The sequence below is a fragment of the Capricornis sumatraensis genome, chromosome 6 (genome assembly GCF_032405125.1).
Source record: "Capricornis sumatraensis isolate serow.1 chromosome 6, serow.2, whole genome shotgun sequence".
NCBI classification, from domain to species: domain Eukaryota; kingdom Metazoa; phylum Chordata; class Mammalia; order Artiodactyla; family Bovidae; genus Capricornis; species Capricornis sumatraensis.
In genome coordinates, this window is record NC_091074.1 from 35,286,800 (window position 1) to 35,301,552 (window position 14,753).

General features: G+C 37.5%; 1 protein-coding gene across 1 annotated transcript in view; it reads right to left on the reverse strand.

Moving 5' to 3' along the window:
• Window positions 1–14,753, reverse strand: part of LOC138080689 (centlein-like) — a 110,485-nt gene that overhangs the window by 74,079 nt on the left and 21,653 nt on the right. The window contains exons 4-5 of the mRNA XM_068973577.1: window positions 9,056–9,146; window positions 8,748–8,971 (exon numbers count right to left, since the gene is read on the reverse strand). Coding sequence (XP_068829678.1) covers window positions 8,748–8,971; window positions 9,056–9,146 — 315 coding nt within the window. The remainder of the gene's footprint in view (window positions 1–8,747; window positions 8,972–9,055; window positions 9,147–14,753) is intronic.

Consider the following 14,753-nt stretch of genomic DNA (forward strand, 5'->3'; position numbering starts at 1 on the left):
CAGGTATGGTGATATTTTAAAGAAAGATATTTACCTAAAAGTATATTGATGCAAAGTAAAAAAACTATTAGGAATATAAGTAAGACTGTGTAATATATAACACTGATTCATTATTAACAGAGAATAAATTCACAACTGATGTTTTCAGGTCACATTTTCTTAATATTGTCTGTGGTAAGATCACAAGTGAATCTGAAAATGGTATAAGAAGTATGATTTTACAGTACATTGTGTTCTGAGTGATAATAATAGTTCCTAACAAAGTCTAATATAAGGCACAGACATTCTGTTAACAAATATCACTTGGTTCATCTAGAAGATAGGACGTAGGAATAAGACAGTCACGTCCAATTCCACATGGATTCTTAGCTCAGATCCTGGTTTTTGCACAGTTCACCTTGCGAACATGATCCGAGTGACATTTCACAAATTCCTGGATAAATGTTGCTACACTCTGCTAGGAGAGAGACAGGCTATGTCATGCACAGATCAATAATAGCACTGTGTTTCATCAGCCTCAAAATCAAAAGTGCTTCATCTGGCAAAAGCCATGGCCCTAGAGAATCTGACATATATAAACTGAATACCCTACAAGGAATGTTTACTACACAAGCTATTGGGGTAAGATAAAAGAAAACTCTAGAGATTAACAATGAAGTACAATAGAAGAGTACTAGCTTTCTACTTCGTTATTACTACAGGCGTGAGCACAGATCACAAAAATGGAAATGAGGCTATTTAAAATTCTACAATTCCTTACAGAAAAAACATGGGTCCAAGTACAATAAACACCTTCAATCTTTCAAATAAAGGTTATGTAAATAAATATAAACCAAAGGCAAATATAAGTTTACGTTACAATAGTAATTGTATGAATCTATACAGATGAAAATGTTTTATGGAGGTTGATAAAATACAAAATTACAGGGTTTGCTGAAAGACTCTTCAGCCTTAGTAGTTAATATGCTCAATGTTTATATGCTAAATTAACCTAAAAACCCAAGATATTTGTTGAATGGGTAATGCTCTGTTGCTTTTAATGGAAGATTCTGATATTTGGCAAAAGTTCTGTATATAGTTTGATTAAACTAATTTAAGATTACTTGGTTAATGTAACTGGACAAGAGACAAAGCAAACTTGAAAACTCAAATCCTAAAATGACCTTGCTTTGTTTAAGATGGTTGTTACCAAAAAAGTTTCTGAGAACAAAATCTGCTGTTATGGAATTTAGTTGTATCTCATTCAGAGGGCAGGGGAATCAATAATTCTTCTAGATATCAGAGAAGATAATAGCAGTATATACTTATGACACATATATTGAAAGTGCATCTTTATGGCATGTCTGTTGAAAGTGCAGACTTATGACGTGTATGTTCAAAGTGCAGACTTATGATGTGAATGCTGAAAGTACATACTTATGACACTTCTTTTTGAGTAGTGGGCTTGCTTAGGTGCACTCCAGTTGGAGAGTTAAGGCAGAGGCAGATCAAAGACTCTTAGACAGCAATGGTCTAGGGTAAAAGTCATGTTTTTCAGATCATATTTTGTAAAGCATCTCTTCTCTAATTTTCAGAAATACTGTCATACCTCATTCTATGAACTCAAAACTCATTGGGTTAGTTAGTAGTATTTTTAATATTGATAAATAACCTTTTTGGGAAACTAAAAGGCGTTTCCTCTTCCTTTAGAAAACATATAGAGCCAACGTACAAATCAGGATTCAGAAAATTAAATGCCTATAGTTACTCAAAGTGTGTGAAAGTTGCTCAGTCATGTCCAACTCTTTGTGACACCGAGGACTTTATGGTCCATGTAATTTTCCAGGGATTTTCCTATCCCAGGGATCGAACCCAGGTCTCCCACATTGCAGGTGGATTCTCTACCAGCAGAACCACAAGGGAAGCCCAAGAATACTGAAGTGGGTAGCCTAGCCCTTCTCCAGCAGATCTTCCCAACCCAGGAATCAAATTGGTTTCTCCTGCATTGCAAGCAGATTCTTTACCAACTGAGCTATCTGGGAAGCCCCATATAGTTACTCAAAAGGCAACATAAATAAGTAAACTGGACCTTACAGGATTTGGGACAAACAGGAAATGGTTTACTTCATTCTCCTTGGAAGCACCATGCCACTAACATTATTAACTCTCATACCAAAACCATACCTTCGAAAACTTTCATGACACTACATTATTTACTAACAGGTTTTGTCACCGTTTAAGTAAGCTCCTTCAACGCCATCAGTGCCTTCACTTCCTCAGTGTGAATAAACACTCAGTCTTGACTGATGTGTAGCTACTCTTCCATTTCTAATTCTCAAACTGATTCTCTAGCTCTTAATCACAAAAGCCTATAGGATACTTTCATTTATATGACAAATTATTACCTCAAACTTCACTGATTACAACAGAATTCTTCTTTTATTTCGTGTTAAACTTAGAAAAGGAAAAAGGCTTTGGAAAATGTTGTAAGAGGGAACTGGTCCGTGAACCAGTCTTTGGAGTGACTTCCTGGATGTAAAATGACGTAAAGAAAACAGGAAGATTCTTGAAGTAGAAAGCAATTTTTACATCTTGGTTAAAAATATGCATTATCATCTCAGTGTCTTAGGAATAACTACTCAATAAGGCAACCTTTATCCTTTTACTGAGAATGTACTACGCCCTCAATTATTCAAAATGCTGTGAAAGGTATCAAAAAAAGTATATGTGTTTTCTTCCTTTGAAGATTTAATTAGCTATTAGATGCAATAGAACTAACAAATGTTAAACTTTAAAACTATTAAGTGCAGAATTGTATAAAAATTCAGTTTAGAAAAATAGAAAGATTATGAAGTTAGGATCAAGAGATAGATGTAGGTCATAACTTAAAGCTATGAACTTTAGGCTGATCTTAAGCAATTCGTTTCAATTCTTTAAGCCTTAATTGCATTATATATAAAATGATAATATCTTCCTTACAAAGTTGAAAAAGAGAGTCCATAAAAAATAATAAAATGTCTAGAAAGTAGACCTAACAGTCACTGAATAAACACTAGCTGGTGTGTGTTGGAGAAGGCAGTACAGCATAAGGCTTAAGAGCACAGCTTCTGGAATCAGGCTGCCTGGGCTCGCACCCCAGTTCTGCCACTTATGAGTTCTGTTACCTTGGGCATGTTACTCCCTCTGCCTCACTTCCCCTATCTGCACAATAAAATCAGACATAGTCTCTATTTCACTAAAGCATCGTTTATGTTAATGAGTTAATCCAAAGTACGTGGAAGAGTACCTAGCATATTAGTACACGAAAAGCATCAGCTAATATTACCTCTACTTCCATTATTATTGAAAACATATAAAATAAGATTTGAAAGAATACATGCATTCAGCATAGACTGTGAGTGTTTTATAGGACAGGGGATATTATTGGGGGCTTGTGTCAGGAAACAGAGGACTAAAATAAGAGCATATCATGTAAAATCTTGAAGATTTTGCTGACTTGTTTGGTCTTCAAATGGAAATCAATTGCAGGTTCCTGAAGATACATGATGAAATTCACATTCTAGCAAAATTATTCTGGCAGTAATACATGGAAAGAAATAAAGAGGAGACTAGAGAAGCCAGCCAGGAGAATATATCAGTACTCAAGGAAAAAGAAATAACTGGTGCCACGAGAAATGGAAACTGAAGAGGAATGAAAAATAGAATTTGGTTGTTGATTTAGGGGTCAAAAAATTAAGAGTCAAAGACGGTTCTTCAGAAATATTTTGGGAGAGGATAGTTTGGGAAGATTTGTTCTTTATTATTATTATTATTTTGGTACATGGTGAGTTAGTGGTGACAGAAAACCAAAAGAAAATGTCTTCTATGGTGAAACAGAACACATAAAAGGACATGTAGTTTTAAGCATCACCTACAAAGGAAAAACAGGATTGGCTGAGATAGGAAATTCTGCTAATCGTAGTGATATTAACTGCTGCGCGTGCACAGGGGGGCCTAGAGGAGCTATCCCACGTTGAAGGTCAGGAAGGGCAGCAGTGAGGAGATACCCCTCATCCAAGGTAAGGAGCAGTGGCTGCACGTTGCTGGAGCAGTAGTGAAGAGATAACCCACACCCAAGGCAAAGAAACCCAAGTAACATGGTAGGTGTTACAAGAGGGAATCAGAAGGCAGACACACTGAAACCATACTCACATAAAACTAGGCAATCTAATCACACTAGGACCACAGCCTTGTTTAACTCAATGTAACTAAGCCATGCTCGTGGGGCAACCCAAGATGGGCGGGTCATGGTGGAGAGGTATGACAGAATGTGGTCCACTGGAGAAGGGAATGGCAAACCACTTCAGTATTCTTGCCTTGAGAACCCCATGAACAGTATGAAAAGGCAAAATGATAGGATACTGAAAGAGGAACTCCCCAGGTCAGTAGGTGCCCAATATGCTACTGGAGATCAGTGGAGAAATAACTCCAGAAAGAATGAAGGGATGGAGCCAAAGCAAAAACAATACCCAGCTGTGGATGTGACTGGTGATACAAGCAATGTCTGATGCTGTAAAGAGCAATATTGCATAGGAACCTGGAATGTCAGGTCCATGAATCAAGGCAAATTGGAAGTGGGCAAAGAAGAGATGGCAACAGTGAACGTCAACATTCTAGGAATCAGCAAACTAAACTGGACAGGAATGGGTGAATTTAACTCAGATGACCATTATACCTACTACTGCGGGCAGGAATCCCTTAGAAGAAATGAAGTAGCCATCATGGTCAACAAAAGAGTCTGAAATGCAGTACTTGGATGCAATCTCAAAAACGACAGAATAATCTCTGTTTGTTTCCAAGGCAAACCATTCAATATCACGGTAATCCAAGTCTATGCCCCAACCAGTAACGCTGAGGAAGCTGAAGTTAAATGGTTTTATGAAGACCTATAAGACCTTTTAGAACTAACACCCAAAAAAGATGTCCTTTTCATTATAGGGGACTGGAATGCAAAAGTAGGAAGTCAAGAAACACCAGGAGTAACAGGCAAATTTGGCCTTGGAATGCGGAATGAAGCGGCGCAAAGACTAATAGAGTTTTGCCAAGAAAATGCACTGGTCATAGCAAACACCCTCTTCCAACAACACAAGAGAAGACTCTACACATGGACATCACCAGCTGGTCAACACTGAAATCAGATTGATTATATTCTTTGCAGCCAAAGATGGAGAAGCTCTATACAGTAAACAAAAACAAGACCAGGAACTGACTGTGGCTCAGATCATGAACTCCTTATTGCAAAATTCAGACTTAAATTGAAGAAAGTAGGGAAAACTGCTAGACCATTCAGGTATGACCTAAATCAAATCTCTTATGATTATACAGTGGAAGTGAGACATAGATTTAAGAGCCTAGATCTGATAGATAGAGTGCCTGATGAACTATGGGCTGAGGTTCGTGACATTGTACAGGAGAGAGGGATCAAGACAATCCCCATGGAAAAAAATGCAAAAAAGCAAAATGGCTGTCTGGGGAGGCCTTACAAATAGCTGTGAAAAGAAGAGAGGTGAAAAGCAAAGGGGAAAAGGAAAGATATAAGCATCTGAATGCAGAGTTCCAAAGAATAGCAAGGAGAGATAAGAAAGCCTTCTTCAGCGATCAGTGCAAAGAAGTAGAGGAAAACAACAGAATGGGAAAGACTAGAGATCTCTTCAAGAAAATCAGAGATACCAAGGGAACATTTCATGCAAAGATGGGCTCAATAAAGGACAGAAATGGTATGGACCTAACAGAAGCAGAAGATATTAAGAAGAGGTGGCAAGAATACACAGAAGAACTGTACGAAAAAGATCTTCACGACCCGGATAATCATGATGGTGTGATCACTCATCTAGAGCCAGACATCCTGGAATGTGAAGTCAAGTGGGCCTTAGAAAGCATCACTATGAACAAAGCTAGTGGAAGTGATGGAATTCCAGTTGAGCTATTTCAAATCCTGAAAGATGATGCTGGGAAAGTGCTGCACTCAATATGCCAGCACATTTGGAAAACTAAGCAGTGGCCACAGGATTGGAAAAGGTCAGTTTTCATTCCAATTCCAAAGAAAGGCAATGCCAAAGAATGCTTAAACTACTGCATAATTGCACTCATCTCACATGCTAGTAAAGTAATGCTAAAAATTCTTCAAGCCAGGCTTCAGCAATACGTGAACTGTGAACTTCCAGATGTTCAAGCTGGTTTTAAAAAAGGCAGAGGAACCAGAGATCAAATTGCCAACATCTGCTGGATCATGGAAAAAGCAAGAGAGTTCCAGAAATACATCTATTTCTACTTTCTTGACTATGCCAAATCCTTTGCCTGTGTGGATCACAATAAACTGTGGAAAATTCTGACAGAGATGGGAATACCAGACTACCTGACCTGCCTCTTGAGAAATGTGTATGCAGGTCAGGAAGCAGCAGTTAGAACTGGACATGGAACAACAGAGTAGTTCCAAATAGGAAAAGGAGTACGTCAAGGCTGTATACTGTCACCCTGCTTATTTAACTTATATGCAGAGTACATCATGAGAAACGCTGGGCTGGAGGAAGCACAGGCTGGAAACAAGATTGCCAGGCGAAATGTCAATAACCTCAGATATGCAGATGATACCACCCTTATGACAGAAAGTGAAGAAGAACTAAAAAGCCTCTTGATGAAAGTGAAAGAGAAGAGTGAAAGTTGGTTTAAAACTCATTATTTAGAAAACTAAGATCATTGCATCCAGTCCCATCACTTCATGGCAAATAGATGGAGAAAGAGTGGAAACATTGGACTTCATTTTGGGGAGCTCCAAAATCACTGCAGATGGTGACTGCAGCCATGAAATTAAAAGATGCTTACTCCTTGGAAGAAAAGCTATGACCAACTTAGACAGCATATTAAAAAGCAGAGACATTACTTTGCCACGAAAGGTCCGTTTAGTCAAAGCTGTGGTTTTTCCAGTAGTCATGTATGGATGTAAGAGTTGGACTATAAAGAAAGCTGAGCACAGAAGAATTGATGGTTTCGAACTGTGGTGTTTGAGAAGACTCTTGAGAGTCCCTTGCACTGTAAGAAGATCCAACCAGTCCATCCTAAAAGAAATCAGTCCTGAATATTCATTGGAAGGACTGATGGTAAAGCTGAAACTCCAATACTTTGGCCAACTGATGTGAAGAACTGACTCATCTGAAAAGACCCTGAGCTGGGAAAGACTGGGAGAAGAAGGGGACGACAGAGGATGAGATGGTTGGATGGCATCACCGACTCAATGGACATGAGTCTGAGTAAAGTCCAGGAGTTAGCAATGGACGGGGAGGCCTGGCATGCTGCAGTCCCAGTGTCCGCAGAGTCAGACACATCTGAGTGTCTGAAGTGAATTGAACTGAACTGAACAGATACATACTCCTATTTCAGAGCAGCACTATTCACAATAGTGAATACATGGAAATAACCTACATGTCCATTAACTTGAGGAGATAAAGAAGATATATATATATATAAATATATATATAAATTTCCCAGGTGGCTAAGTGGTAAAGAACCAGCCTGCCAATGGAGGAGCTGCAGGAAAAGCAGATTCGATCTCTAGGGCAGGAAGATCCCCTGGAGGAGAAAATGGCAACCCACTGTAATACTCTTGACTGGAAAATTCCATGGACAGAGGAGCCTGGTGGACTATCGTCCATGGGGTTGCAGAGTCAGACACAACTGAGCAACTGAACACACACACACACACACACACACACACTCGCGTGCACGTGTGCCATGGAATATTACTTGACATTAAAAAGAATGAAACACCATTTACAGCAACATGGCTGAATCTAGAGCTTATCAAACTAAATGAAGTTAGAAAGAGAAAGTCAAATACCATATAGTATCACTTATATGTAAAAACTAAAATATGACACAAAAAACATATCTATGAAACAAAACTGACACAGACACATACATCAGACTTGTGGTTGCTAAAGGGGAGAAGGGTAGAGGAGGGAAAGATTGGGAGTTTGGGAACAGCAAATACAAACTACTGTAGAGCACAGGAACTATATTCAATAGCTTGTGATAAACCATAATGGAAAAGAATATGAAAAAAAATATATGTACAATTGAGTTTCTTTGTTGTACAGCAGAAATTAACACAATATTGTTAATGTAAATACTTTAATAAAAATTTTTAAGAAAAGAATGGAGATTTAAGGAATAACCTTTTCTTTTTCATTTGTCTTAAGATTAAACTATGATAACCAACAGTAGGTATAATGTGTCTAATAAGTTGCAGAAAACTCAACTCACCTGAGTAAAAGCATATATGTTACAGAAACACATTAATATAGATATTTACCTTAACACTTCATATTTTATGTAAGTATTTGCAAAGAACTAGGGCAATTACTAATTAATACTGTGACTTATAGTGATAAATGCAAAGTTTTAGAATGGGCAAATGGATAAGCTAAATGAATAGTTGAAGTCTGCCTTAAAATCTAAGATACAACAGAATAAATATATAAAAATGCTAAAATAAAGAAAAAAATCTGTGTGGAAAAGGAATTCTAGTAATGTGTCAAAAGATTTGGAGTTCTCCTTAATAAGACCTTATTTAAGAAATCTAGATATTAAATACTACTCCAGTTTAGCAGTACCTAGGAATTTTTTAAACTCATAGGCATGTCTAACACAAATATAAACTTCAAAACACATGTAAAACAAAATATCCATTTTTATAATACAGTCTACTATAATTTATTTTGAAGTTCCCTTACCTTTATTGTCTGTCTGCTTGTTTGAAATCGTTGATCAGACACTTGCTGCTGATGCAGGAGCTTTTCATTGACTTCTTTATATTCTTTAACAGCGAGTTCTGCTGCTTTTTTGGCATTCAAAAGTACACTGTTTTGCTGTTGCAAGGATACAATCCGTTCTCGTAATAAAATAACATTACTATTTGATTTCTGGGAAGTTATATTTTTCCATTTTTCTCTGTTAACTGTATAAAAATAATGTTTTTAATAATTTTTAAAAAGTCTTGTTAAGTTAAAAAAGACATTGTTAATTTCATATATATTCTCACCTCTGGTAGGACCTGGTGTATGTGAAGTCTTTTGAATACTGCTATTCTTCTTCTGAAGAGCTGATTTTTTGGCATTCTTGTGAAAATAATTCTAAATTTGAAAGTTCCATAAAAATTAGATTATAACTGATGATAATTTCAAGTGAACCAACAAAATATATATTATTTATTTACTTAGAAATGTATGTATTTATGCATAGTAAAAGAAATCTGGACAGTAAAAATCTATAACTTGTGTCAAGAACTCATAAATGAACATAACAGTGCAGTAAAGTTGACCTAGCAGGCAGAAGATAACAGTACAAAAATCAACACAAAAGCAGTAGAAATTTAACCTAAAGGACAGTTTAAAAAGTTAGGAGTAAAAACAGTAGAAGCAACAAAAATAAAATAACAATATTTTATAACATTCTTTGGGAATCTAGCTCCTTTTCTAAAATACTGTTCTCTGTTGTAGAGTTATAAGTAATCCCAGCAAATGAAGTTAAAATAATGGTGATGATAATAATGTGATTCTCCTTGAAGCTGTATGTTTTCCTCATGACATTGCAATACACTGAGGCTAAATAAAAAGAAACTATTTTGACTTTGTTCCAAACTGTTTCACCAATCTATAAAAGCTTTCCCAAAACAATAATTTAAATAGGAATGTGTTTGAAAATATTACAAATCCGGGGGGGGGGGGGGTCTTAAGATGGCGCAGGAGTAGAATGGGGAGACCACTTTTTTCCCTACAAATTCATCAAAAGAACATTTGAACGCTGAGTAAATTCCACAAAACAACTTCTGAATGCCAGCAGAGGACATCAGGCACCCAGAAAAGCAGCCCATTGTCTTCGAAAGGAGGTAGGAAAAAATATAAAAGATAAAAAGAGAGACAAAAGAAGTATGGACGGAGTTCTTTCCTGAGAAGGGAGTCCTAAGAAAGAGAGAAGTTTCCAAACACCAGGAAACAGTCTCACTGGTGAGTCTGTGGCGAGCCTTGGAACCACAGAGAGCAACATAACTGGGAGGAAAAATAAATAATTAAAACCCACAGATTACGTGCCCAACAGTAGCTCCCCCAGCAGAGAAGCAGCGCAGACGCCCAATCCGCCACTAGCAAGTGGGGGCTGGGCAGGGAGGCGCAGGCTGCATTGCTTAGAGTAAGGACTGGGCCTGAATGCCCTGAGGGCAATCTGAGGGAACTAACTTGGGATAGCCAACCAGACTGCCGGATAGCTACCATGAGTAAAGCCCTAACCTAAGACACCACCAGGCCAGCTCACAGAACAAAGGACTGAGCAGAGCTAGCCCGGCCCATCCCCCTCCAGTGACAGGCAGGCTAGGGAAGCCAGAGCCGGAAGGGGGCAATCACGGCCCAAGAGAGACATTAGCTACCAAACTGCAAGCAGGCTTCCTTGCTAACCAAGACTTCTTAGGATTCACCTGAGAAGGTGCGCCGGTTGTACACCCAGAAAACTCAGCAGCAGGTATGGGGGAGGTGGTAAGTTGCAGCGACCACGCTCACCAAACACCTGGTCACCTGAGCTGCACGGACCTGGGAAGGGCACAAAACGCAGGCCCAACAGAGTCTGCGCCTTTGAGGAGTACCCGAGTACCTGAACATGAGCAGCTTAGACCTGGGAAGTGCATGCAACCTAGGGCTGGCCTCAGACAGTTCCCAGCAGAGCAACCTAGAGCCTAAGCAGTGTAGACAGGGAAAGCACACACTCCGTGAGCAGGGGCAAACCCAGTGTGGCCAAGACACCGCAAGCACCCGCCAGTGTTATTTGTTTGCAGTATCCCTCCCTCACACAGCACAACTGAACAAGTGAGCCTAAAAAAGTGTCCACCACCGCCCCCTTGTGTCAGGGCAGAAATTGGACACTGAAGAGACCAGCAAACAGAAGAAGCTAAAACAGAGGAAACCTCCGTTGAAGTGACAGGTACAATAGATTAAAACCCTGTAGTTGGTACTGACTACAAAGGAAGGGGCCCATAGATCTTGAGAAATGTTAAGTCGGATCAAGGAACTATCCAAAAATGAACTGACCCCATACTGCCCACAACACCACCAAAGAAAGTCCTAGATATCTTTTTACTATCATTCTTTAACTTTTTTTAAGTTTTTTTTTTTAATTTTTGAGTCCTCTATTACTCCTTTAATTTTCATTTTTACAACCTACTATTACTTTGCAAAAAAAAAGAGAGAGACCCAATTTTTTAAAGCAAACTTCATATATATATATATATTTTATAATTCTTGTGACTTTGTTTTCTTTTCTTTTTTTCTTTATATTGTATTTTTGAAAATCCAACCTCTACTCTACATTTTTAATCTTTGCTTTTTGGTATGGGTTGAATGCCCCAACCAAAAGACAAAGATTGGCTGAATAGATACAAAAACAAGATCCCTATATATGTTGTCTACAAGAGATCAACCTCAAAACAAGGGACACATACAAACTGAAAGTGAAGGGCTGGCAGAAGATATTCCACACAAATAGAGACCAAAAGAAAGCAGGAGTAGCAATACTCATATCAGACAAAATAGACTTTAAAACAAAGGCTGTGAAAAGAGACAAAGAAGGACACTACATAATGATCAAAGGATCAATCCAAGAAAATATAACAATTATAAATTTATATTCACCCAACATAGGAGCACAACAATATGTAAGACAAATGCTAACAAGTATGAAAGGGGAAATTAACAATAACACAATAATAGTGGGAGACTTTAATACCCCACTCACACCTATGGATAGATCAACTAAACAGAAAACTAACAAGGAAACACAAACTTTAAATGATGCAATAGACCAGTTAGACCTAATTGATATCTATAGGACATTTCACCCAAAAACAATGAATTTCACCTTTTTCTCAAGCGCACACAGAACCTTCTCCAGGATAGATCACACCCTGGGCCATAAAAATAGCCATGGTAAATACAAAAAAACTGACATCATTCCAAGCATCTTTTCTGACCACAAAGCAATAAGATTAGATCTCAATTACAGGAGAAAAACTATTAAAAATTCCAACAAATGGAGGCTGAACAACACGCTGCTAAATAACCAACAAATTACAGAATAAATCAAAAAAGAAATCAAAATATGCGTAGAAACAAATGAAAATGAAAACACAACAATCCAAAACCTGTGGTACACTGTAAAAGCAGGGCTAAGGGGAAGGTTCATAGAAACACAGGCACACCTCAAGAAACAGGAAAAAAGTCAAATAAATAACCTAACTCTACACCTAAAGCAACTAGAAAAGGAAGAAATGAAGAACCCTAGGGTTAGTAGAAGGAAAGAAATCTTACCTGTGGTGGATTCATGTTGATATATGGCAAAATCAATACAATACTGTAAAGTAATTAACCTCCAATTTAAATAAATAAATTTATATTTTTTAAAAAAGAAAAAAATTTAGGGCAGAAATAAATGCAAAAGAAACAAAAGAGACTATAGCAAAAATCAACAAAGCCAAAAGCTGGTTCTTTGAGAGGATAAATAAAATTGACAAACCATTAGCCAGACTCATCAAGAAACAAAGGGAGAAAAATCAAATCAGTAAAATTAGAAATGAAAATGGAGAGATCACAACAGACAACACAGAAATACAAAGGATCATAAGAGACTACTATAAGCAATTATATAACAATAACATGGACAACGTGGAAGAAATGGACAAATTCTTAGAAAAGTACAACTTTCCAAAACTGAACCAGGAAGAAATAGAAATCTTAACAGACCCATCACAAGCACGGAAATTGAAACTGTAATCAGAAATCTTCCAGCAAACAAAAGCCCAGGTCCAGACGGCTTCACAGCTGAATTCTACCAAAAATTTACAGAAGATCTAACACCTATTCTACTCAAACTCTTCCAGAAAACTGCAGAGGAAGGTAAACTTCCAAACTCATTCTATGAGGCCACCATCACCCTAATACCAAAACCTGACAAAGATGTCACAAAAAAAGAAAACTACAGGCCAATATCACTGATGAACATAGATGCAAAAATCCTCAACAAAATTCTAGCAATCAGAATCCAACAACACATTAAAAAGATCATACACCATGACCAAGTGGGCTTTATCCCAGGGATGCAAGGATTCTTCAATATCTGCAAATCAATCAATGTAATACACCACATTAACAAATTGAAAAACAAAAGCCATATGATTATCTCATAGATGCAGAGAAACCTTTGACAAAATTTAACATCCATATTGGAAAAGAAGAAGTAAAACTCTCACTGTTTGCAGATGACATACAAAACCCTAAAGACTCCACCATAAAATTACTAGAGCTAATCAATGAATATAGTAAAGTTGCAGGATATAAAATCAACACACAGAAATCCCTTGCATTTCTGTACACTACTAATGAGAAGATAGAAAGAGAAATTAAGGAAACAATTCCATTCACCATGGCAACAAAAAGAATAAAATACTTGGGAATATAGCTACCTAAAGAAACTAAAGACCCATATATAGAACTATAAAACATTGGTGAAAGAAATCAAAGAGGACACTAATAGAAAGAGAAATATACCATGTTCATGGATTGGAAGAATCAATATAGTGAAAATGAGTATACTACCCAAAGCAATCTATAGATTCAATGCAATCCCTATCAAGATACCAATGCTATTTTTCACAGAGCTAGAACAAATAATTTCACAATTTGTATGGAAATACAGAAGAAAACAAACAAACAAACAAAAAACACTTCAAATAGCCAAAGCAATCTTGAGAAAGAAGAATGGAACTGGAGGAATCAACCTGCCAGACTTCAGGCTCTACTACGAAGCCACAGTCATCAAGACAGTATGGTTCTGGCACAAAGACAGAAATATAGATCAATGGAACAAAATTGAAAACCCAGAGATAAATCCACACACTTATGGACACCGTATCTTTGACAAAGGAAGCAAGAATATACAGTGGAAAAAGACAGTTTCTTTAACAAGTGGTGCTGGGAAAACTGCTCAACCACTTGTAAAAGAATGAAAGTAGAACACTTTCTAACACCATACACAAAAATAAACTCAAATGGATTAAAGATCTAAACATAAGACCAGAAACTATAAAACTCCTAGAGGAGAACACAGGCAAAACACTCTCTGACATAAATCACAGCAGGATCCTTTATGACCCACCTCCCAGAATATTGGAAATAAAAGCAAAAATAAACTAATTGGGACCTGATTAAAATTAAAAGCTTCTGCACAACAAAGAAAACTACAAGCAAAGTGAAAAGACAGCCTTCAGAATGGGAGAATATAATAGCAAATGAAGCAACTGACAAACAACTAATCTCAAAAGTATATAAGCAACTCCTGCAGCTCAATTCCAGAAAAATAAACGACCCAATCAAAAAATGGGCCAAAGAACTAAACAGACATTTCTCTAAAGAAGACATACAGATGGCTAACAAACACATGAAAAAATGCTCAACATCACTCATTATCAGAGAAATGCAAATCAAAACCACAATGAGGTACCATTTCATGCCAGTCAGAGTGGCTGCTATCCAAAAGTCCACAAGCAATAAATGCTGGAGAGGGTGTGGAGAAAAGGGAACCCTCTTACCCTGTTGGTGGGAATGCAAACTAGTACAGCCACTATGGAGAACAGTGTGGAGATTCCTTAAAAAACTGGAAATAGAACTGCCATACGACCCAGAAATCCCACTGCTGGGCAT